Source organism: Sapajus apella, unplaced genomic scaffold, assembly GCF_009761245.1.
Source record: "Sapajus apella isolate SASKATOON/1434 unplaced genomic scaffold, GSC_monkey_1.0 scaffold7, whole genome shotgun sequence".
Taxonomy (NCBI): domain Eukaryota; kingdom Metazoa; phylum Chordata; class Mammalia; order Primates; family Cebidae; genus Sapajus; species Sapajus apella.
Genome location: NW_022436947.1, coordinates 16,395,746 through 16,419,058, shown reverse-complemented (window position 1 = coordinate 16,419,058; position 23,313 = coordinate 16,395,746). Strand labels below are relative to the sequence as shown.

The window sequence follows — 23,313 nt, the reverse complement described above, 5'->3', positions numbered from 1 at the left end:
TGGAAATTACCAGAGGCCTTCAATGATCCAAGGCCTGTTGAAGGAGTGTTCCAGGAAAATGGCTGAATTTTTGTAAGAGCAGTGAGCTCTATGGCATTTTAACTTGCCCTGTTCCCATACTCTTTCCCCCAAGGCCATTGTTATTGGAAGCCACAGTTCTGCTATATCATACTGAAGTCAGATAGAAACCCTCATTATGCCAGATTAAAACCTCAAAACAATATTCCCAAAGCATGCTACTTAAAAGCTTCACAGCCCAAAAGCTAGTCTATCTTCCGGAGATGGATACCTAGTCTTGCTAAAGAGGCTCCTGCCTACTGTTCAAAACTGCAATAGGTGACCGACCATTCACTAACTCTTTTCTCTATGAGTCCCTCTCCAGAAATGCTATTTCAAAGAAACCGGTGAGATTTCATCTAGTCATTCACACTGACCACACCAGTGTGGCTCTGGCACATAAGCTGGACAACTTTGGTCAAGTTACTTAAACTCTGGTATATCAGTTTCCCCATTTGTAAAACTGAGAATAATGTTACTCTGTAAGATCATTATAAAGATTAAATGAGTTAGTAATTGTAAAGCACATAAAGCCATGAGTGGCTACTGGTATCAATATTTTTGTGATTTCCTCTTAATAAAAAGTCCATGAAAGGAAACACTTTGTTGTGTTTGCTACATTACCACTAATGCCTAAATCAGTGTCTGGCACACAGTAGGCATTCAATAAACATGTTTTGAACAAATGAATGAGTACAAAAAAAGACATTCATCTATGTGAATACTAGGTTTCTAAAGGTTTGTATCTGGAGCCGTCTTAACAGAGAACAATTTATTTGCAATCAGTAGACCTATTTTAACATGGACTATGGAGACAGAAAGGCCTAAGTTTAAATTTTTTTTCTGACTTTTACTAGGTCTTTAACCTTGAGTTCTTCACCATTTTCTCTTGGTCTGTTTCCTCATCTGTATGAAAAGGGGATATATCTAGCTTACAGAGGATCTGTTATAAGAGTTAAAGATAAAATAGTAAACTAGGTAGTAAAGTGCCTGACACATAGTCTATTTAGTAAATTATAGGTATTAACAACAAATACTATGATAAAATGATTCAGTCACATTACAGTTCCATACCAATTATGTTTCAGAGGAAGTTAAATATCATGTAGTTTAAAATACAGTGTTAATAATAAATATTATAAACAATTCTATACCCACAAGTTTGACACCTTAGATGAAATGAATCCATTTCTTGAAAGACATAACCTATCAAAACTTACACAAGGAGAAACGGATAATCTGAATAGGACTATATCTATAGAGAAATTAAAACAAAAATAATAATCTTGAAAAAAATCACCACGCTCAGATCGTTTCAATAGAGAAGTCTACCCAACCTCTGAAATGATAGCAATTCTCTACTATGTATTCCAGGAAATGGAAGTAGAGGGAACGTTTCCTAACTCTTATGAGGCCAGTAATATTATAATATATAACCAAATACACTACAAGAATGAAAACTTACAGATCAATTTCTCTTATAAACACACATACAAAAATACTCAAATAATATTTAAATATTAAATCAAAAAAGAAAATAATTATTCACCATGACTAAATGAGGTTTAGGTATGCAAGGCTGGTTAAACACCCCAAAATCAATTAATATCATTTATCACATTAATAGGCTAAAGAAGAAAAATTGTATAATCACATTAATAGATGTAATAGAAAAGGCATTTGATAAAATTCAACATCATTAATAATAAAAATTCTCAGCAAACTAAGAATATTGGGAAACTTCTTCAACTTGATAAAGAACATCATAAAATAGTGACAGCTAAAATTACATTTAATGGTGATACTTTCCACCTAAGATTGAGATCAAAGCAAGAACATTCCCTCTCATTGCTTCTATTCAACATTGTACTGGAAGCCCTACCTAATGCAGTAAGAGAAGAAAAGGAAATAAAAGGTATACATATTAGGAAGGAAGAAATAAGCTGCCTTTGTTTAGAGGAAATCACAACAAAAAATTATGAAATAATAAGCAATTACAGCAATGGTACAGGATACAAAGTTAATAAAAAAAATCAATTGCTTGCCTATATATAAGCAACAAACAATTAGAGTTTGAATTTAACATAAAATAATCATCACCAAAAAAGAAACTACTTAGGTATAAAGCTAAAAAAATGTGATCTATATTTTGTTGGATTTATTTATATGAGGAAAGCTATAAAATCCTAGAGAGATCCAAGAAGATCTACATAGAGAGATAGTCCATGTTCACTGTCAATAACATCAAGATGTTAGTTCTCCCTCTCCTCCCTGACTTACAGATTTATGGCAATCTTAATAAGAATCCCAGCAAGTTATTTTTGGATATTGACAAGCTGATTATAAAGTTTACATGGAAATGCAAAAGTTTCACAATAGCCAACACAATACTGAAGAAAAAGAAGAAAGTTGGAGGACCAACACTACACAATTTCAAGAATTACTATATAGCTTTAGAAATAAAGATGGTGTGATATTGGCAAAATAACATATAAATAGATTAAAACAGAATAGAGAACAAAGAAACAAATTCACATGAATAAACTGGTTTGACAAAGAAGTAAAGGTAATTCAATGGAGTTAAAAAGTAACCATTTGTTACTTTTTAACAAATGGTACTGGAAAACTGGACATCTGCATGCGAAAGAAATCTGGACACAGATCTTACACCTTTTACAAAAATTAACTGAAAATGCATTACAGATCTAAACATAAAATGCAAAACTGGAAAACTTCTAGAAGATAACAAAGAAGAAAAGCTAAACATTCTGGAAAAGGCAAAACTATAAAGATAGTAAAAAGATCAGTGGTTGCCAGAGGTTTGGAGAAGGGGTAGAAGGATGAATAGATAGAGCACAGAGGATTTACAGGGCAGTGAAACTGTTTTCTATGAGACTCTGATGGTGGGTACATGGTATTCTGCACTTGTCAAAGCATAAATAACTGTACAACACAACAAGTGAACCCTAATGTAAACTATGGTCACAATAAAATAGTATCAACTGCATTAACTTGACATGAATATCAGCGAGTGCTGCTGCAGGTCCTTAAAGTCTAAGAATGACTTTGGTTTACTTTGGTTTATATAGTTTACTTTGGTTCATCTCTAAGTCCAGGTCAGTTTTTGAGTTTGTTATTTCCTAACAAGAACAGTGTTATACTGCAGTAAGATCCTAGCCGTTGGCTCAGGCTGTAATATAATACTTTTTATGTTTTTAACATAAAAACAAAAAGAGCTCACATTCTTATATTCCTTTTACATTTCAAAGTGCTTTTACATACATTCTAATTTTTTGTCTTTTTTTCAAATAAGGTATTTTTTAAAAAGCAGTTTTAGGTTCACGGCAAAATTAAGCAAAATGTACAGTTTCCTTATGTCATTTACCCACTTTATTATCACTCAACTATCCCCTTACTTCCCCATTCTCAACATCTTGCACCAGAGTGGTAAATTGTCAATTGAGAAACCTATTTTAACAAACCATTATCAATCAAAGTCCACAGTTTATATTAGCATTCACTCTTCGTGTTGCAGACTATATGTTTCGTTCTTAAGATTTCATTTTTTTTTTCTTCTTTTTAAGGAGCAGTTTTAGGTTCACAGCAAAATTAAGAGGAAGGTATAGAGATTTTCCATATCTCCTGCTACCACACATGCTAGCCTCCTCCAGTATCAACATCCTCCACCATAGCAGTACATTTGTTTTTTTTTGTTTGTTTGTTTATTTTATTGCATTTTAGGTTTTGGGGTACATGTGAAGGACATGAAAGATTGTTGCATAGGTACACACGTGGCAGCGTGCTTTGCTGCCTTCCTCCCCATCACCCATATTTGGCATTTCTCCCCATGCTATCACTCCCCAACTCCCTACCCCCCACTGTCCCACCCCTATTTCCCCCCAACAGGCCCCAGTGTGTAGTGCTCCCTTCCCTGTGTCCATATGTTCTCATTGTTCAACACCCGCCTATGAGTGAGAACATGTGGTGTTTGATCTTCTGCTCTTCTGTCAGTTTGCTGAGAATGATGGTTTCCAGGTTCATCCATGTCCCTACAAAGGACACAAACTCATCGTTTTTGATGACTGCATAATATTCCATGGTGTATATGTGCCACATTTTCCCTGTCCAGTCTATCATCAGTTGGCATTTGGGTTGGTTCCAGGTCTTTGCTATTGTAAACAGTGCTGCAATGAACATTCATGTGCACGTGTCGTTATAGTAGAACGATTTATAATCCTTTGGATATATACTCAGTAATGGGATTGCTGGGTCAAATGGAATTTCTATTTCTAGGTCCTTGAGGAATCGCCACACTATCTTCCACAATGGTTGAACTAATTATACTCCCACCAACAGTGTAAAAGTGTTCCTACTTCTCCACATCCTCTCCAGCATCTGTTGTCTCTAGATTTTTTAATGATCGCCATTCTAACTGGTGTGAGATGGTATCTCAGTGTAGTTTTGATTTGTATTTCTCTGATGACCAGTGATGATGAGCATTTTTTCATATGTTTGTTGTCCTCATGTATGTTTTCTTTTGTAAAGTATCTGTTCATATCCTATGCCCACTTTTGAATGGGCTTGTTTTTTCCTTGTAAATCTGTTTTAGTTCTTTGTAAATTCTGGATATCAGCCCTTTGTCAAGCGGTACATTTGTTAAAAATGAACCTATACTGACATATAATCATCCAAAGCTATAATTTACATAGGATTCCCTCATTTATTAAAAATAAAACTATATATTACTCTAATGCAAATTAAAGAAGGTATTTTTCCTTTATTATAAAAGGTTACAATGAAAGAAAACACAACAAAACAAAATTTTTCCTTAAGGAAAATAAAGAAACTTTAAATTTGCCATGAGAAAAAATTTACAGTACATATTTTAAAAAAATATTAGATAAAAATTAGATGAAAATGAAAAGAAAATGAAAAAACAAACATGACAAATTTCATTTATAGCTTATCAAGTTATCTTGCTTCCATGGTCTCTTTCTTGATTTAGATACAATAGGTGATTTTCACCCTATTTTTATGAAACAACAGTGACATCCAGAGGCCAAGAAAACAGCAACAGTACATAACCAATTAGCCTCTTTATCATTACTTAACTAGATAATCAGCTCAGCCATGACAAAATTGAATGCAAACCAACAATATAGTTAAATGTAAACACTTGAATCTAATGTACAATTTCAAAGGTAATTAAGATAAATTTATGTGTGTGTGTATATATATTTGAATCTAGTTAACATATATATTCAATTTTGTAAAATTTAAATATTATTTTTACTTTATACATACTAGGTAGCCTATAAAGTATATTAAACTATAATTAATTAGGAAAATTATGCAAAAGCAGTATTCTAACAAAACAGTGACTTAAGTATCTTACCTTCTATCAAAAGTAGACATTCATTTGAAAGTGGGAGAATACCATTATTTTTCACAAAGTGAACTGCTACTTTTCGTCCTTTTTGATCTTTAGTGGTCCAGATTTTCGAATCATATAATGATGTATTTTGTAGCTTGACATCTGGAGTTTTAGTTGCACCATCTTGCAAAATTATATCCAACTCGCCCTCATGTGGAACTTCTTGCCTAAAATCATTGACAATGAAATGACAGAAATCAATTTTGGTATGAGCTTGAAAACTTCAATTTAACATGTTACCTAATTAAAAAGTATCATTCTTACATGCAGATGAATCAGTTACTTTTTCTTAAATTATGTAAATTATGGAGCTAATTCACTTTGCAGAATAACTTTTACTCAATAGATAAATATTTGATATTTTGTGTGTAAGCACATCCAAATCATAATTACATTAACTGCTAGCAATTTTCATGCCTGGTTTTGTGATACAAAATTACTTATAATTATTCCTAGCACTGTTTTTTTTCTCCTCTGTAAGGAATGCTAAATTTCCCAGTAGGAGAAAAAAAATGCAGTGGCCCTCTGTCTTCACTCCAGTTAAATATCCACTGACCACACTTAGGGAAAAGAGTAATTCTAAACTAACACTATTTTCAATTCTGTTTATAATTAATAATTTTAAGAAGTCACATGGTTAAGTATTATGTAGTAGAAATGACAGAATTTGGAAACAAAAGGTTTATGGCTTTATTCTGGTTCTGTTGCCAACTGTGTAACTTTAGATAGTTTCTGTTAATTTCTGAGATAATGTCCTTATTTGTTTAAAAAATGATCACACAGAATGGTTTTATTTTACAAAGCTATATTTTATGATACTCAATGAGCCAAAATTTGACAATACTTGAAGAATTATCTAAAATCCTTATATATATATTTTAATCCCAAAGCGCAAATGGGTAAATATGGTTCCTTCACTTTTTATTTAAGATTTTATAATTAAAAAATCTCCTCAAACAGTATTATACCCAAATTTTGGAGGGGAAAATATATGTATATTAATGAACACAATCACAATTTATAAGCATACAAATATATGGCTATGTACATATATATGTACATATATACTTATTGTAGCACATTTTAGTGAAAACTCAATTTATGGCATTCAAATAATATATCAATTATCTACATTTTCCAAAACAGCATTTTCGATATTCAGAGGAAAGGTAGGTAAATTGCAACAAAAAGATGAGCTTTTCAAAATGATTTTCAGAATATGTCTTGAGTTGATTTTCTAGCAAAAGGATTATAAAACCATTATATACATTTATTATATATTTATATCACTTAATTAGAAATTTCATATAATTACAAACCTTTTCAAAAATTTCTGTTAATAAACGTTTATATTTAGGAAGATAACTTTTGCAACAAATGAGCCTGCCCAAATACATTCATTTATTATTTCTCATTTGCTTTTACCAGAATGACTAAGCTGAATTTAGATCTAAAAATAGCACCCACTTTTATTACTATCAAAGAATTTATTCTCTAAGAATTTAGTATTTTACCTAAAAACATTACCATTCTTTGAAAATATAATATATATATTCACAATTTACTTATTCCTAAGACACAAAATTATACATATGTGCACACATATACACAAATAATATGAACACTTCTGTTTTATTATGGAAAATACTCACAGTAAATGACATTTAGGGCAATGAAGTTTAACAGACTGAAATAGTCTTCTGGGCTTATATGACCTCAATTTTGCTCGGATGCGATACTGTTGAGGAGCTTTCTGTTTCAAAATGGCACATAGTGGTGTCCTCTCCAAATACTGATGATCTGTAAGTACTGTAAAGAATTTTTATATTAAATCATAATAAGAATATTTATAACATGCATCATCCTGAACCAAATATGTACTATAAAATCTAATTAAGCTCTATTGTCAACTCCATGAAAGCAAGGGTTATGTCTTTATTCCCGGATGTACACTCAAGGTCCACTATCACAGTGCCAGGCACATAGTAAGTGCTCAACAAATGTATACTAATAAATGCTGGATTATCTGGGGAAGAAATAATTGCTTAGTAAGTGTTCAAAAAAGCATTTTTATATGGGACTAATGGAAATCTGGCTAACAGAAAAAAAAAATGCAAGGTTTATTAGCTAAGAAAATAATATACTAGGCAACAGTTTAAGTTCTAACTGGTGTCTGACACAATTAGACACTTAAGTTCTAATTAGTGTCTATAAGAAAACACATTGGTCCAATATTATATGCAGGCTCTTTGATGTTTCAAATTAGTTACTTTTTATTGAACCATCATTTATAAAATCAGATTGTTAAGAACAGGAAGGGACATTAAGGGTGATCCGTCATGGGAGTGGTGTAGTAGTGAAGAAGAAGTCTGGGAAGCTGGAAGGAGGGAGTGCAGGAGAAGGAAGAGGAAAAGAAAGAGGAAGTTGCATCAAACTGGGAAAAAAAAGCTAGACAAAAGCACTGGGAGCAATTGCCTGGGAAACAGGTACAAAAGGTCTCCTCAGCTAGTTGTGGAAAGAAGGCCTGGGATTGTAGTGATCAGTTTTTACTGGGGAAAGTATAAAATTGCTGGTGACTCTTAGCTTAAGGCAACAGCTTGCTATACATTCTAGCTTAACAGTTTTGTGTGTTTTAGAAAATAGAAATGATATACAAATGTTATTAACTTCATTGGCGAAAACAATTCCTTTCAGTACCAAGCTTTAAGCCAATGAAATTCTTGTAGAATTAGTTTTCCTTCAAGGAGCAAATGGCCAAGAGTTTACAGTGGAACATTTTATTGTGGTGGCGATTGTTTTTAAAAAACCATTGGCAGACCTGATCAATTTAGTGTAAATTGCTATACAGTGATAACAACAATTGCTTCAAACTCATATTTTAACCGGAAATTTTTAAATATTCATTTTAAAATGCTTTCAAACTTAAGGAAAATTGCATTAACAATACAAAGACCTTCTGTAAAATCTTCACCAAGATCTACCAATTGTTAACATTTTTGCACATTTATCATTGTCTTTGGGTCTGTTTTTATCTCTGTCTCTCACCACAAAAACATTATTGAATCATCTAACTACCAAACATTATGCCTCCTTTCCTTTAAATTCTCCAGTATGTATTTCACAAGAAGACATTTTATTGACATAATTACAGGGCAATTTTCAACATTAGAATATTTAACTGATTTATAACTATAATCAAATTAATAAACATTACTCAAATTTCTCCAATTGTCCTCAAAATGTTCTTCTTAGCATTCATTTTATTTTCAAGTGTAAGATCCAATCCTGGACAATGTATTACACTTAATTCTCATGTCTCTTTAGACTTCTTTAATGGAAAACAGATCCTTAGCTTTTCTTTGTCTTTCATGACACTGATATATTTGAAGAGTACAGTCCATTTATTCTGTAGAATAAACACCAATTTGGGTGTGTCTGGTTCTTCCTCAGGCTCAGATTTAGCTTATGCATTTTTGGTAGGAATAATGGACAAGTGATACTGTGTGCTTCTCAGTGTATCACATTGAGAGGCATACAAAGTGAATGTTACTATTAATGTGAGCCTAACTTTACTTAGCTGGTAAAGGCAGTGTCCAATCACTTCTCTACTAAAAACTTACTGTTTCCCCCTTGTATTTAACAAAAATATACTAGAGAAAATATAAATATCTCATTTTTCTTCAAATATCCTGATAGTTTAGAATCCACAGATTCACAACTATCTCAACAATTAGTATAATGGGTACAAAATGGAGATTTTTTTTCTAAGTTCATTATCCCTTTTATATTTGTTATTCTACTTTAAGAAAGATATTTTCACTTAACTCCATATATTTTCTTTATCTTTTGTTAATTATCATCAACATGGGCTCATGCATTCCTACCTTACTAAATTAGTACTAACATTATTTATTTTGATGCTCAGATGTTCCCAGATTAGATATATTCTATCATAAGCCATTTGACAAGTTTCATTAACTGAGAACCTCCTTACTTTCTAGTACTACAAAGTTACTCCATACTAATCTTGTAATTCCCCTGTTCTAGTTCTGAAATCTGCTGTTTCATGAAGAAGCCCTGATTCCTTTGAGAGAGAGATATTATTTATAACCCAAGATCTGTGCACTAGGTGTGCTTAGTGCAACTAGAGTGCTGCTGCGTCTATGCCCTTTCATGGAGAGAGAGACAGGGTATATATGAATACACATTCACACAGATACGCAGGTACACACACCCCTACAATACAAAGGAATGTGTATGTGTGTGAATATATGTGTATCATACATACACATAGCTACATCTATTTCTGTATTTATCTATAAAATCATGAGTACATAATGGCACCTCCAATTACAATACAGCATTACAAGCTTTTATCAAGCCTTCTCACATTCATATTTGTACTTCTGCAATGTGAGAAATTAAATTTTTTACAATAGCACATTTAATATATTTGTGCTTAAAATATTTTTCTGAAAAATTTTTTAAAATCTTAGCTGATGTTACAGAAGGAGAGTATTTGATAGACACACTATCATTACAAAAATTAAATTAAAATTTTGAGGCATATTGTAAGGAGCTTCTTTATGGTACACTGCTAAATGCATAGTGTGACAGGATAACTCTTCACCTAATAGCTTAAGTCATGCAACTCTAACAGAGATACATGACTTAAAATACATCACGTATTTAATGTTTAAAACATATATCTGTTTTATGGACAATGTAGAAGAAGAAAGTTAAATATGGACATACTTTAGCTTTCAAGGATATGTGTTCTACTATTAGAAAGAAATGGATTAGTTGGGAAATACAGAAGCAGACTTTATTATGCTCATTACTGTGCCCATATCTCAAAAAGGATGCACAATCTTACTTGTAGCAGATAGCTGTTGACATCTTTCCACCTCGTATAATGATACTGATCCAGAGCCTATAAAAAGGAAAAGGCAAAAGAATTAAGTCCATTACAATTTCAATGTAGAACTGAAAACTATGCAACATTGCTGAGACGAATTGAAAAAAATATAAATAAATGGTGAGATATGCCACATTCATGATTTAGAAGACTCAATATTGTTATCAATTCTCTCCAAATTAATCTGTAGATTCAGCATAATCCTTCAAAAATAGCAGAGGCTAGGGCGGGCATAGTGGCTCATGTCTGTAATCTTACCACTTTAGAAGGCTGGAGTGGGTGGATCACTTGTGGTCAGGAGTTCGAGACCAGGCTGGCCAACATGGTGAAACATCTTCTCTACTATAAATGCAAAAATTAGCCAGGTGTGGTGCACAAGCCTCTAATCTCAGCCACTCAGGAAGCTGAGGCACGAGAATCGCCTGAACCCAGGAGGCAGAGGCTGCAATGAGCTGAGATTGTGCCACTGGACTCCAGCCTGGGCAAAAGAGCAAGACTCTACCTCAAAACAACAACAAACAAACAAACAAATAGCAGAGGCTTTATTGTGGAAATTGAAAAACAGATTCTATCACTTATGTGGAAGTGCAGAAAATCTAGAATATTAAATAACATTTTATAAAAGAAGAACAAAATTGGAGGACAACGTACATGACTCCGAGACTTACTATAAAGTTACAGTAATTTAAGACAACATGGCACTAGCATGAGGATTGACAAATAAATCAACTGAATTAAATTAAACAGAGAGCCTGGGAATAAGCCCACATTTTCACTGTCTTGATTTTTGACTAAAGCAACACAGCAATTCAAGGAGAATGCAAATGGTGCTGCAAAAACTCGAAATTTAGTATGGGGAAAAATGCATACTTCACACTATACTAGTAAGTATTGAATGGAAAGCCTAGACATAAGCCCACATTTATACTCCCTTGATTTTTGATAAAGATACTAAAGCCATCTAACAGAAAAAGGAAACAAATGATGCCACAACTAGAAATTCCTAAAGAAAAAATGTCTACCTCATATCCTGTGGCTAGGTATTAAAAAAGAAACAAACTAGTGATACATGCAACAATGTGAATAAATCTCAAAAACTTTAGTATGTACATAAAGAGTACATATGATTGAATTTTTTCAAAATTCTAGAACAGCAAATCTACATGTTTATGTATTAGCCAAAACTCATGGAGTGCTACATGAAATGGTTAAGTTGTCCATTTCACTGCAAGTAATTTTACCTCAAAAATAAAAAAAGAACTCTAAATAACTACAAAATTCTGGCTAATTATGTTCATATTAAGGTGTATGGAAAGTGTACTTATGTCTGCAACTTACCTTGAAATGTGTAAAAAATATAAATTAATGAATGAAAAGAGGCATATAGGCCAGGTGCGGTGGCTCACATCTATAATCTCAGGACTTTGGAAGGCCAAGTTGGAAGGATCACCTGAGGTCAGGAGTTCGAGACCAGCCTGGCCAACATGGTGAAATCCCATCTCTGCTAAAAATACAAAAATTAGCTGGGTATGGTGGCAGGCACCTGCAATCCTAACTATTGGGAAGCTGAGGCAGGAGAATCACTTGAACTTAGGAGGTGGAGGTTGCAGGGAGCCAAGATGGTGTCATTGCACTCTGGCCTAGGGGACAGAGTGAGACTCCATCTCCAAAAAAAAAAAAAAAAAAAAAAGGCATATAGAAATAAATACACAAGTGACAAAGCAAACAGAGTAAAGTATTTATTGGAGAATCTAGGTGGTAGGTATTTGATTATTCAACGTACAATTGTTTTAACTGTACCATGTATGAAAATTTTTATTATGTTGAAAAAATACAGTGTAGAAGAAATAAAAGTGGAGATGAAAAAAATATTAAACTATGCAATTTAATAGAAGGACCCAATGAACATCACAAAATAGGATTTTACTCTAACAAGAAAGCAAAAGTAGTAGTCATAGCAATAAGATTACAAAATGTTTTCTAAAAAGAATTTAAGACTTTAAAAATCTATATTTTATAAATACTTTAGCTTAGATTCTACTATATATGAAAATATATTACATTTTTATAATTTATCTTATAGGGCATCATACACAAACATATGCATGACTAGTCAGTCCCTTATCCTCAATATTGCTAATAAATAGTATTAAAAATCCAAGTCAAGAGGACTTGAATGTACAATTTCAATACATCTAATGTAGTAACTAATATTGGCCATTACAACATGAGATGGAAACAATGGCAGAAACCATAAAAGTAGTCAAATAAGAAACTGTGTAAAACACACATGGCTGCCCACAAACTGACAAAAATATATTTCAACAGAAAAGCAGATAAAGGGTAAAGAGCAGACAATCTGAGGAAGAAGGAATTAACAACATTCGTGAAAATACAGTAAGATTTTCAAGTTTCCAAGTAGTCAGGAAAATTAAGTTAGAAAACGCCTTTTACCTGCGGAATTGTTAAAAATTATAGTGTTAACTTCCCATACCATGAAGATGTGAAGAAAGTACATTCTTCTGTGCTGCTATTTGGATATAAATTCTTATGACCTTTGGTAAATAATCTGGCAGCATCTATTAAAAGATGTGCGTACCCTTAGATACATCAACCTCACTTTTAGGAGTTTATTCTGGAGAATTAAAAACATGGAAGTACATATAGTCAAGGATGTTTATTAAAGTATTATTTGTAAGAGCAAAAAATTGGTCACGATCTCAAGGTCTAGTAAATGAAAAATGTAAAAAAGTGTACTATTATTACGATGGAACTATAATGAATTTGAGTCATATGAATTAGCCCAGAAAAAAAGGTCTATGACATACTGTTGAAGAAAGCAATTATTTATTATAGTGTGATTTCATTTTGGTAAAAATTTAAGAAAAAGGCCAGAGTCATATTGTTTATATATATGTTTGTATAAAGATGAAGCGACTGAAGAAATCACACTAAAGTGTTAATCTTACCTCAGGGAGAGGGAATAAGGGCACAGTGAAAGCTATTCGACTAGATATTATAACATATATTACTGTGCACTTTAAAAATAATGAAAGAGTCATTTTAAAAGGAGAAAGAGATTGTAAAAAGTATAATTACAAATTATACTGTCTCCAAATGATCATCAATTGAACTAAATCAGTTTCCTAATGGTAGTTCAAGTAATCATACACCAGGCTAAAATGTTATCACCAGGGTGCTAGCAGTTTAAAATATGGAGAGTTTTAAAACAGAATTAGGAAAATAAATGTAAAATATATACAAAAAATCAAATAGCCTGCATTTGGATCTGTCTTGCATTGTCATCGGTTAACAGCTAAGTAACTGTGGACAAATTATATGATATCCATCCATCAAAGCCTCAGTTTCCCACTGTAAAAGAGAGAGAGAATAATTCATCTCATAGGAGTGCTGTTAGAATTAAAATAATAATGCATGCAGGCACTTAAGTGTCTACCAAGAAATGCATGTTAATTTTCATGCTTAACATTATTGGGATGTTAAGAGAATAAATCATTTTAAGAATCTCATAAAATGATTTTTTGGATCATAGAAGGGTAGAAATTCGGTTGTTAAAAAAAACAAAACAAAAAACAGAGAAAAGTGACCTAGGTTCTAGGTCCCAAAATGCAGAAGTAGAAAGTAAGACAGGCCAGGCGTGGTGGCTCATGCCTGTAATCCCAGAATTTTGTGAGGCCAAGGCAGAAGGATTGCTTGAGACTAGGAGACTAGGAGGTAGAAAACAGCCCGAGCAACTTATAGTGGGATCCTGTTTCTACCAAAATAAATAAATAAATAAAAGATAAAAAAAATAGCCAGGCGTGTTGGCATGTGCAGGACTATAAGTCCCTGCTACTCAGGAGGCTGAGGTGAGAGGATATCGCTTGAGCACAGGTGTTTGAAGCTGCAATGAGCTATGATCATGCCATTGCATTCTAGCCTGGTTACTAGAGCAAGAGCCTGTCTCTTAAACAAACAAAAACCCAGAAATTAAGACTAAGTGGTAAAGAAAAAAATAATACACATTGAGGCTTTCAAGTGCAGATTTGATGAGCCACCTATTCAGGTAGACAATATTATAAGGATACATTCCACTGTTTGTTAATATTTTGTAATTAGATGACTGATTAATTCAATAAAGACTAGGAACTATGTATACATCTAACATATGTATGAGCAAAAAGTACTTGGGCTATGTGAAATAAGTGGCAAAAACAATCTTTGTTCCCTTTAAAAACTTATAAGCAAAATAGTTGTCTATGAAATCAATACAGATTTTCTTGTGCATATGCACACACGGTATGTATATATCCTAATCAAATAATCACTACCATCCAGTTTGAAAATGTAATTATATAATTTAGGAAGAAACCATGTTTACTTTTTGGCACAGGACACAGACAAAGATTTTAGTATGTTCCTCTACTATGTGAAATTTTTATTAAGGGAGACAACGAGAAGGCATTAAAAATAATTATGTTGATAAAACTATTTTATTTAGCAGGAACTAAACTGTCAATGTTAAAGGTTGTCCTTACTTGGAAAGCTGTCGTCAGGTTCTGATTGACAGATGAAATCTGAATGCTGACTGGCTGTCAAATTTGCAGATTCTAAATCCCTATAATTGAAAGAATAGAATTTCAAATTGCATAAAACAAAGTCAATATAGTAAATTTGGCTCTACCCATAAAATCCAGAAATTCACTGAAATTGTATATAAAATTTTGTGTGTATATGCATTCTTCAGTTAAGGGACTACTGCTTTTATCAGATTATCTGAGGGTTCTGAGGCCCCTCAAAATTAAAAACTTGAGTGTAGAAAGATACAAATGGAACAGCAGAATGATGAAATACTGCAAACAAAAATAAACTGGGAATTTAACAAATGGCATTCTGAGTCACAACAATCTCACTCTAGATTCAAGAAGCTAAATACTATGTTGCTATTTATAGCAATATTAAAATCAGTAAAATTGATATAAAAGTAATAAAACAGAAGCTAGAGTCACACTGATTTCAATGAATTGAAATTTAGACAAAAGTTATTTAAATTTACTGAACAGTATGTTTTCTCTTTGAAGATATGCAGGTTTTTAAAATTTCTAGTATACTGACCAAAATGCTTCTGCACACAATACTTGCTAGGAACACTGCGGGAAAAAGAGAACTAAATATATAGCAGGTTTAAGATACTATTTACTTTTTGGCACATGTAAGTTTTAAAAATGTTTTCAAAAAGTTTAAAATAAAGTGGCACACCAAAACATGTGTTATCTATTTAATTGGTGGCAATTCAGAAATATATATACATTATGAGAGAATTAAATATTTTTGGAATCTTAGATATGTATCAAATTTTCCTAACTTTGGCTAAGGTCTAGTTTTCACTGTATATTGCTGTACTTGGACAGTGTGGCAAATGATACAAGAGAAGCATGACTGTAAAAGCCAGAATTTAACTGTTAGAAAACTTCAACTATAACCCTGGCTCTGCAACAACTTAGCTATATGAACCTATAATCAGTTGATTTGTTTCATTTGCCTCATCTACTTAAAAACATGGAGAATGGCACAAAAGGCTATAAGGATCAAACAGGAACCTATCAGAACCCCCAGGAACAATATGATCTTAGAAATCAGCTTAATGAATACCTTATTCACATTTTCTAAATATTTACATTAAAACCTTACTTTTTCAGTTGCTCCACATCAGAGTTACTTTCTGGCAAGACCCTGATTCCCCGACCATAACTGGTACCTCCGTGAAGATGAAACTCTAAACTTAACATTGTCTGATTCTCTGAATTCATTGATTGAAGTTTGGTATGAAGGCTATAGATTCTAAGAAAGCTTCCAACCTAAAAATAGATGATTTGTTGTTTAGAAAGCAGGGGAAAATTAAAATATTTCTGATATTTAAAACTTTAATAACTAATATGGGGCAACGACCAACAACAACCAGGGCACTGACCAATCAGAAAATATACTAAAGTATCTGCAAAGTATGCTATACCACTGTGGCTGAATGTCAGCTGCATGGACACTAGATCAAAACTAAGCATATGGACATGTGCATGCATACGCATGTGCGCACACACGTACATATACACACACATTCAATTCTAATAGATCTTTCCATTTTGAAAAAAAAATTCTGTCTTTGCATCAATAAAATACAATGGTTAAGAAATCCATTACCTAAATGGAATTCAAGCCCTCTATTTGACTAAGGTTTCTGAAAATGTCTTGCTTTAACTAGTTTAAGGATTAATTAAATATGATCCCTAAGATACTGTCATTACAAGAATACTAAGAAGAAATTTTAGTGTGGTACCATCTAAAAATAATAAACATCTTCCATCTTACAACTTATCTGGAAAGAAAACTTTTGCATTTGTGCCTGCACCACCATAGTGTGAAACACTCTGTGACTTCAAACATGATTTAACTATAGTTTTGAATTAAATGTTCCATAATTAATCTCAGATGTTTTGCTAAACTTAGCCTACAAATGTCTTTAATTATAGACCACTGAGATTTTTCTTATAATGGAGATTTCATATGAAAGAGATGCAGAATGCTATTCAGAGATATTGACATCTATCTAAAAGCAGCAGCTAGATCACCTAAAACACATTTATATTTATGAAGAAGGATTTAGAAACAAAAGGAGTTACCAACAAGGAAATTTAATTCATTTGTATAAAAACAGCACTCCTGACTACTGGGTGACTGACTATAGGGATACCACTCTTTCTACCTAAAAGTTCAGGATTAAGTAACAGACATCTTACATAACAGAAAAGCTATATAGGTTAAGAATTCTTTATCTGAAATACTTGAAACTAGAAGTGCTTCAGATTTCAGATGTTTTCGGATTTTGGAATATCTACATATACATAATGAGATATCTTAGGGATGAGACCCAAGTTCAAAAATGAAATTCATTTATGTTTCATATTACACATTACACACATAACCTGAAGGTAATTTTCTACAATATTTACAATATTTTTGTGCATGAAACAAAGTTTCTGTACACTGAATAATCAGAAAGCAAAAAGATCACTATCTCATATTGGCATTCAAAAGGTTTGCATTTTGGAGACTTCTGGACTTTCAGATTCCGGAGGCTCAATCCTATCAGGGGAAACACACTAAAAAAAGATGAATATTAAATGAACTTTCCAATTCTGCTTATTGTAGGATATCAGTAAAGGAGGTAAGGAGAAAACCCACAGTCTCGGGTGCTACTTGTTCATTTCCAAAGATCTTTTTTCTCATTGAATCATGGGTTTTATGAGGAGGAGATAAGATAAAGCCTTTTCTTCTTTGACCTTTTTCACTTACATCTATGTCATAGCCAGGAGTTGTATAAAGAAAGTTAAAGCAGAAAAGCACAAAAAGAAAAAGAAAAAATTCATTTTCCTCATAGTCTTCAAAGTGAGACAGTGGAAAAAATATAAAAATTTCTAGTTTTATCTCATTCTTTTTGACTGGATTATTTCGTGATTCTTTTAAAATATGTGTGCATATATATGCATATATATTAGTATAGCACATGTATATATGATCTACAAAAGATTGGAAAGAAGGCCTAACACATGGACAAAGATATATCTTCATATACTAAAAGCTTTGATATTATAAAAATGGTAATTTCCTCCAAATTAAACTTTACATTCTATGCAATTCAATCAAAATCCCCAGAAGCTTTAATGGAATCTGAAAACCAAATCCAAAAACAAAAGAGAATAGTCAAATCAATTCTGAAGAATATGAGATGGGGGCTTTACCCTATCAAAAAGTACATAAAGAAAAAGGATAATAAACATAGGTGTACAAATAAACCCACATGTGGAGACACAGAGAGAGGGATGTGGGGAGCAAAAAAAAAAAAAAAAAAATGAGAACAGGCAGGGCACAAAGAAGGTTTGATGTGTAGGGTTTTATTTCCTAAAATGTAAAAGTGTTTGAAATAAATGTGGCAGAACATTTAAAAATAAGGTGAACATATGGGTGTTTATTATACTATCTTCTCTACTACTGTATTTTTAAATATAACAAAATTTCTAGGCCAAGATATAAGTCATTCACATAAAGATAAGTTGTTATTATAAAAAATTCCTTATGGAGGCAGCATTGTATTTTTTTAAAAGCTTGACTAAAAATACTACGAAATATGCCAGGTGTTCTACTATAAAACATAAGTATTGGTTAATCTTATCAGTATTAAGATTCTGAAAACACAAATGAAGAATCATAACTAAAAAATTATAAAAACAATTTAAAAAACTATTATAGAAGTCTATTTCTATACCGAAACACTAATAAAAAAAAAAGCAAAGTAAATATGGCTGGTAAGAAATGACTATCCCTTTAGAAATAATCAAATTATTCCTCATAAACTGTCAAGAATTTCTCTTTAGGTTTGCTATTTTTAATTCCCTGAATATGTCTCAAAATAGCCAATCAAATCACAGTTTTTGGTCAAGTAAAGGTCAAAACTTAATTATGACCACGCATATTTTGTAATTAACAATTGTTTCTGGTTAAGAGTTGGGATTTAGTAAGGAAAACTTTAGTTTCTAGACAAAAGGTTTGAAATGTCAGTTTATGTGACTGAGTCTGTGTAAAATGTTCAAGGGAATAATGGAACATACTTAAAAAACAAGATACAGAAAATAGTTAAGGGCAATTCAGGCTCTAAAATGTATTGTTTGTAGATGCTGATTATATTCTATAATTACATTATACTATCCTCTTTATTAAAATAAAAACACATTTTCTTCCTGCTCCTACACAGCAAAAGTCTTTTGAATTGGTTCCAGATATTTTGATACAAAAATGCAATTTTAAACAGTTGTCTTGAAAGTACCAAGAAGAATTCATTTATATCAATGTCATGTGAGTGAAGAGTTTCTAAATTAACAAGAAATGTTACACAGGTTGTCAGAAAACAAATAAATATAATGTCAATGTATATTAAATAAAAATCTAAAGTCATATTCCAGAGAAAAATCCTTTTCATTTTTATATTGCATTGCAGACAAATAATGTAATGCTATATCTTTACAGAAAACACAGTACCATACATTTTCTTAATTATGTGTGCTCATATCACCCTCTAGTGAGCAAAATAAAGCAGACCATAAAAAAGGAGAAAAGAATTTGAAAAAAAAAAAACAAAAAAAAAACCATGGCACTCACTGATTCATTCATTCAGCAGCAGCTACGATTTGCTTCATTCTTACTATAGGGAAAGCACTGTGATAGGTGCTGTTTAGGACTAAGACAAGAAAAGCAGGAAAAGCGGGGAAACAGAAAGACCTATGGAAGCAGTATAGGGAAAGATAAGAGAATTAAATGGTGAAGGTAGGTATGCAGAGTGTGGAACTAAGGTGAATCTAAAATGTAAATTCATTTTATTTATGAAAGAACTCTTTCTATGAAAAAACCTTCAGAACTGGACTTAGTATATTTACTTTTGAAACAAATGAATCAATGTGGATAGTATCTTTCAGGGAAATAATGTCAAAAAAAAATCTTCAACAGTCAGTGTTTTCTGATATGTCACTGATGTACTGATGTATGTGCACGCATACACACTTATAGAGGACAAAAAAGTGCAGTCAGTATCTTCCTGGACCTTGGATTTAATCTAATTTATTGATTTGAGTTGGGTGAACTTATTTGTTTTGTTGTTGTTTTGTTTTTTTTAAATTTTTATTCTTTTTTCTGCAACCCAGAACAGTGTTGATAGTGAAACTTATTTGTAATACAATATACAATGGATATATTTGTTCCTCCATGGCCACTGATTTATAAAGGGAAATTGGGCATTCAGTGAAAAGGGAAATTCAGATCTTTACTCTTACTGTCTTCTTTTAACTTCCTATAAGTGGGCTAGAAGATATTTGTGATGTAAATCACTTCCATTTAATGCTTTAAAGGATTAGCTCTGGAAGGAGACATGATGGGTTTAAACACTGGCTTCATCCTGATAGGAACAGAGGGTGGGGGAATTCTCAGAAGAAGAGGGCAGGTTCCCAGCAAGGACCCTGCCCTCAAGCTGAAAAGCCTCATATCACAGCCCAAAGTGAGAACTTGCATCCATGTTTTCCTGCTCGAATGTTGCCTTTTCCAAAACCACCCATGGCCCACCCCACATGCCATCCTGTGCCCATAAAAACCCAAGGCTGAGCCAGCAGAAGAGAGGCAGCTGACCATCAGAGACTACAGCTGGATGTCAGAGAAAAGCAGCTTGATTTCAGAGGGACAGCTTGATGGTGTAACTTGGGAGAAGAACCTGGCCAGAGATGGTTGGATTTCAGGGGAAGACTACCTTCCTGCTCCATCCCCTTTTCAGCTCCCCTTCCTGCTGGGAGTCACTTTTATCAGTAATAAAATCCCCCGCATTTACCATCTTCAATTTATGCTTAAGACCGCATACTCCTGGATGCTGGACAAGAGCTCGGGTGCCACAACGGTGGGTGCGAAAGCCTGTCACAACAACCCTCCACTGAGCTATTAACACTTAAGGTGTCCATGGACAGCAGAGTTAAGAGTACTGCAACACTTCCTCTGGGGCTTCAGGGGTCACAGATACTCTCTCAGATGCTGCTGCAGGGCCAGTACGGACTTTGCTTCTGTCCAGGCCCAAAAGCCCTTGCCCCAGTTCCTGCACCTGCTCACCTGTGTGCTCCCCTTCCCGCAAGGGGTAGGGCACAGGGGGTCTGAGTGAGTGCAGTTCGCCCTTGCCAGCACTGAAGCGGCAGGCTGGTTCCAGCGCCTGTGCATTCCAGTTCCTGCCTTCGAAGGGGTTTGGGAAATATCCTGCTTCAATCCAACTAGCTGTGGAATCTTGAATCATTGGTTTAACCTGTGAGTGCCTCACTTCACATTTGTAGAACAAGATGACTATCATCACCTATCTTATGAAGGTGCCTAGCAAAGGTTACTCATGCATATGAAGTGCCTAGCAAAGGTTACTCTTATTATTTACTGTATTATTTATCATACCATTGTTTACTACAAAAAGTACTTTCAAATAGAAGATACAATAGAGAAAAAATATTCCCTACAATTTTTGTTAATAGTTAAGTACTGCCATATCTAAACTGTGTACCTCACTGTATTTCAAAAGACAGTATGCAAATTCTATAAAGTACACAGTATACACACACACCCAATTTATCATATTAGAGGTGATTTAACAATGTCTTTAACTAATGAGCAAAAAGTTACAAGCTATATTCTATCAAACCAGTTTACCAAGCTTAACATTAATAATATTTTATCTATCCTGTCATTCTAAAGCAGTATTATTTCACACAATACATTTTGTTTTTTTTACTATTTTCATGGAAGAGTTATGTATAGCTTAGCTTTAAAATATTTAAGAAAAATTATTTTAAAAAATGTTCTAACCCATTAGATTTATCTTTTAAAATTTAATGTAACAGACATTTTACAACTTAAAAAGCAAAAAAAAAAAAAATAATTTCTAAGCTGTAAATATCACCTATAAATGTAACCATATATAAAAAACTTACGAGCAAAAATCACTACAATTTATAAAAACATAAAATAACATTTTTTTCTATTCAACATCACCTTCAGAAATTTTGCCACTTGAACATGGTTATCGTAGACTAAAATATCTACTGTCAGATTTTGTAGCCGATGGATGTGGCTTAAATCACCTTCAAGAACAAGGTCTTGTATTAAGACTCTCCAAGATGGAAATGGTGTCCTGGTGCCATCCCATACCTGCCATAAGACAGTACAGTAGTTTTATCATCCTTTTGAAAAAATATTGGTGCTAAAAACAGTTTTTTTCCTGTTAATAGTACTTAAAAGTAATTCAATGTATGCCTCTTAATATTGACACTATTTTAAATATGACATTATTTTCTGATTGTAAAGAACTACATATGAGCTATGGGTAATATGGAAAATGTAGAAAAATGTAAAGAAGAAAACGAGTCACACCACCGTAAGCCCAGACTAAATATTCTTGAGTCAAGTGCTTTACATAATAAAAACAAACCAAAATAGTCTCGAAATACATTCCTATTTATTAAAATGTTTGTATATAAATATAACCAGCAAAATTACAAATGCTCTAAAAATTGTAAAAATACTATATTTGACATTAATCAAATTATTTCTATGAGATTCAGTCTCATTCTTAAGATAGTTGTAAAGCATTATTCTGATGTTTCCATACAAATAAGTAAATGCTGCAAATTTGAATAACTAGCTTAATATGATGATTTTCAGGTTCGGATTATGCTTTTTGTTCTCCAAACTACATTACAGATAAGACATACAAACTACCAACCAGCTCTGGCTATAAATTATGTCTGATTATTTATTAAAAAATGAAAACATAAAACAAATACTCAAAAGATAAGGTGGCACCAACAGACATTAAAACAAATAAAATATATACACTTAGAGAAAATTCAACTTGAGAGTATTGCTAAGAAAAATAATTTATTAATATTAACAGAGAAAAATGTAGAATGATGTTAGGTCAACAAATTTAGTAAATTATGCTTTTAATGCAAACCATTGGCGTATCATGGCTACTCAGAAATTAAAATGAATGCACTGTGGTTACTAAAAAAGTACCAATATTTGATATTGTGCCCAGTTTTAGATGGAAAATGATTGTACTGTTTTGTATGTGGCCAGAGAGTATTTCGAGTAATATCTAGTTCCTCTGTTTTTTTTTTTTTTTTAAATAAAAATTATTTCTGATACATAGGAAAATCAATGTCAGGAAAAAAAAAAATCACTCATAATTCTACTTCCCAGAGATAAAAACAGTAAAATGTTGCTTTATAGGCCTCCCAATATATTTTTGCTTTGTATGTATATATATATATATATATAT

General features: G+C 32.6%; 1 protein-coding gene across 8 annotated transcripts in view; it reads right to left on the bottom strand.

Annotated features, from left to right (window-relative positions):
* Window positions 1-23,313, bottom strand: part of POT1 (protection of telomeres 1) — a 102,131-nt gene that overhangs the window by 6,678 nt on the left and 72,140 nt on the right. For all 8 annotated transcript variants that reach the window (XM_032276091.1, XM_032276098.1, XM_032276092.1 and 5 more), the window contains 6 exons: window positions 22,026-22,181; window positions 16,101-16,267; window positions 14,948-15,027; window positions 10,368-10,424; window positions 7,144-7,300; window positions 5,453-5,658 (listed from right to left, as the gene is read on the bottom strand). In XM_032276091.1, the coding sequence (XP_032131982.1) occupies window positions 5,453-5,658; window positions 7,144-7,300; window positions 10,368-10,424; window positions 14,948-15,027; window positions 16,101-16,267; window positions 22,026-22,181 (823 nt within the window). The remainder of the gene's footprint in view (window positions 1-5,452; window positions 5,659-7,143; window positions 7,301-10,367; window positions 10,425-14,947; window positions 15,028-16,100; window positions 16,268-22,025; window positions 22,182-23,313) is intronic.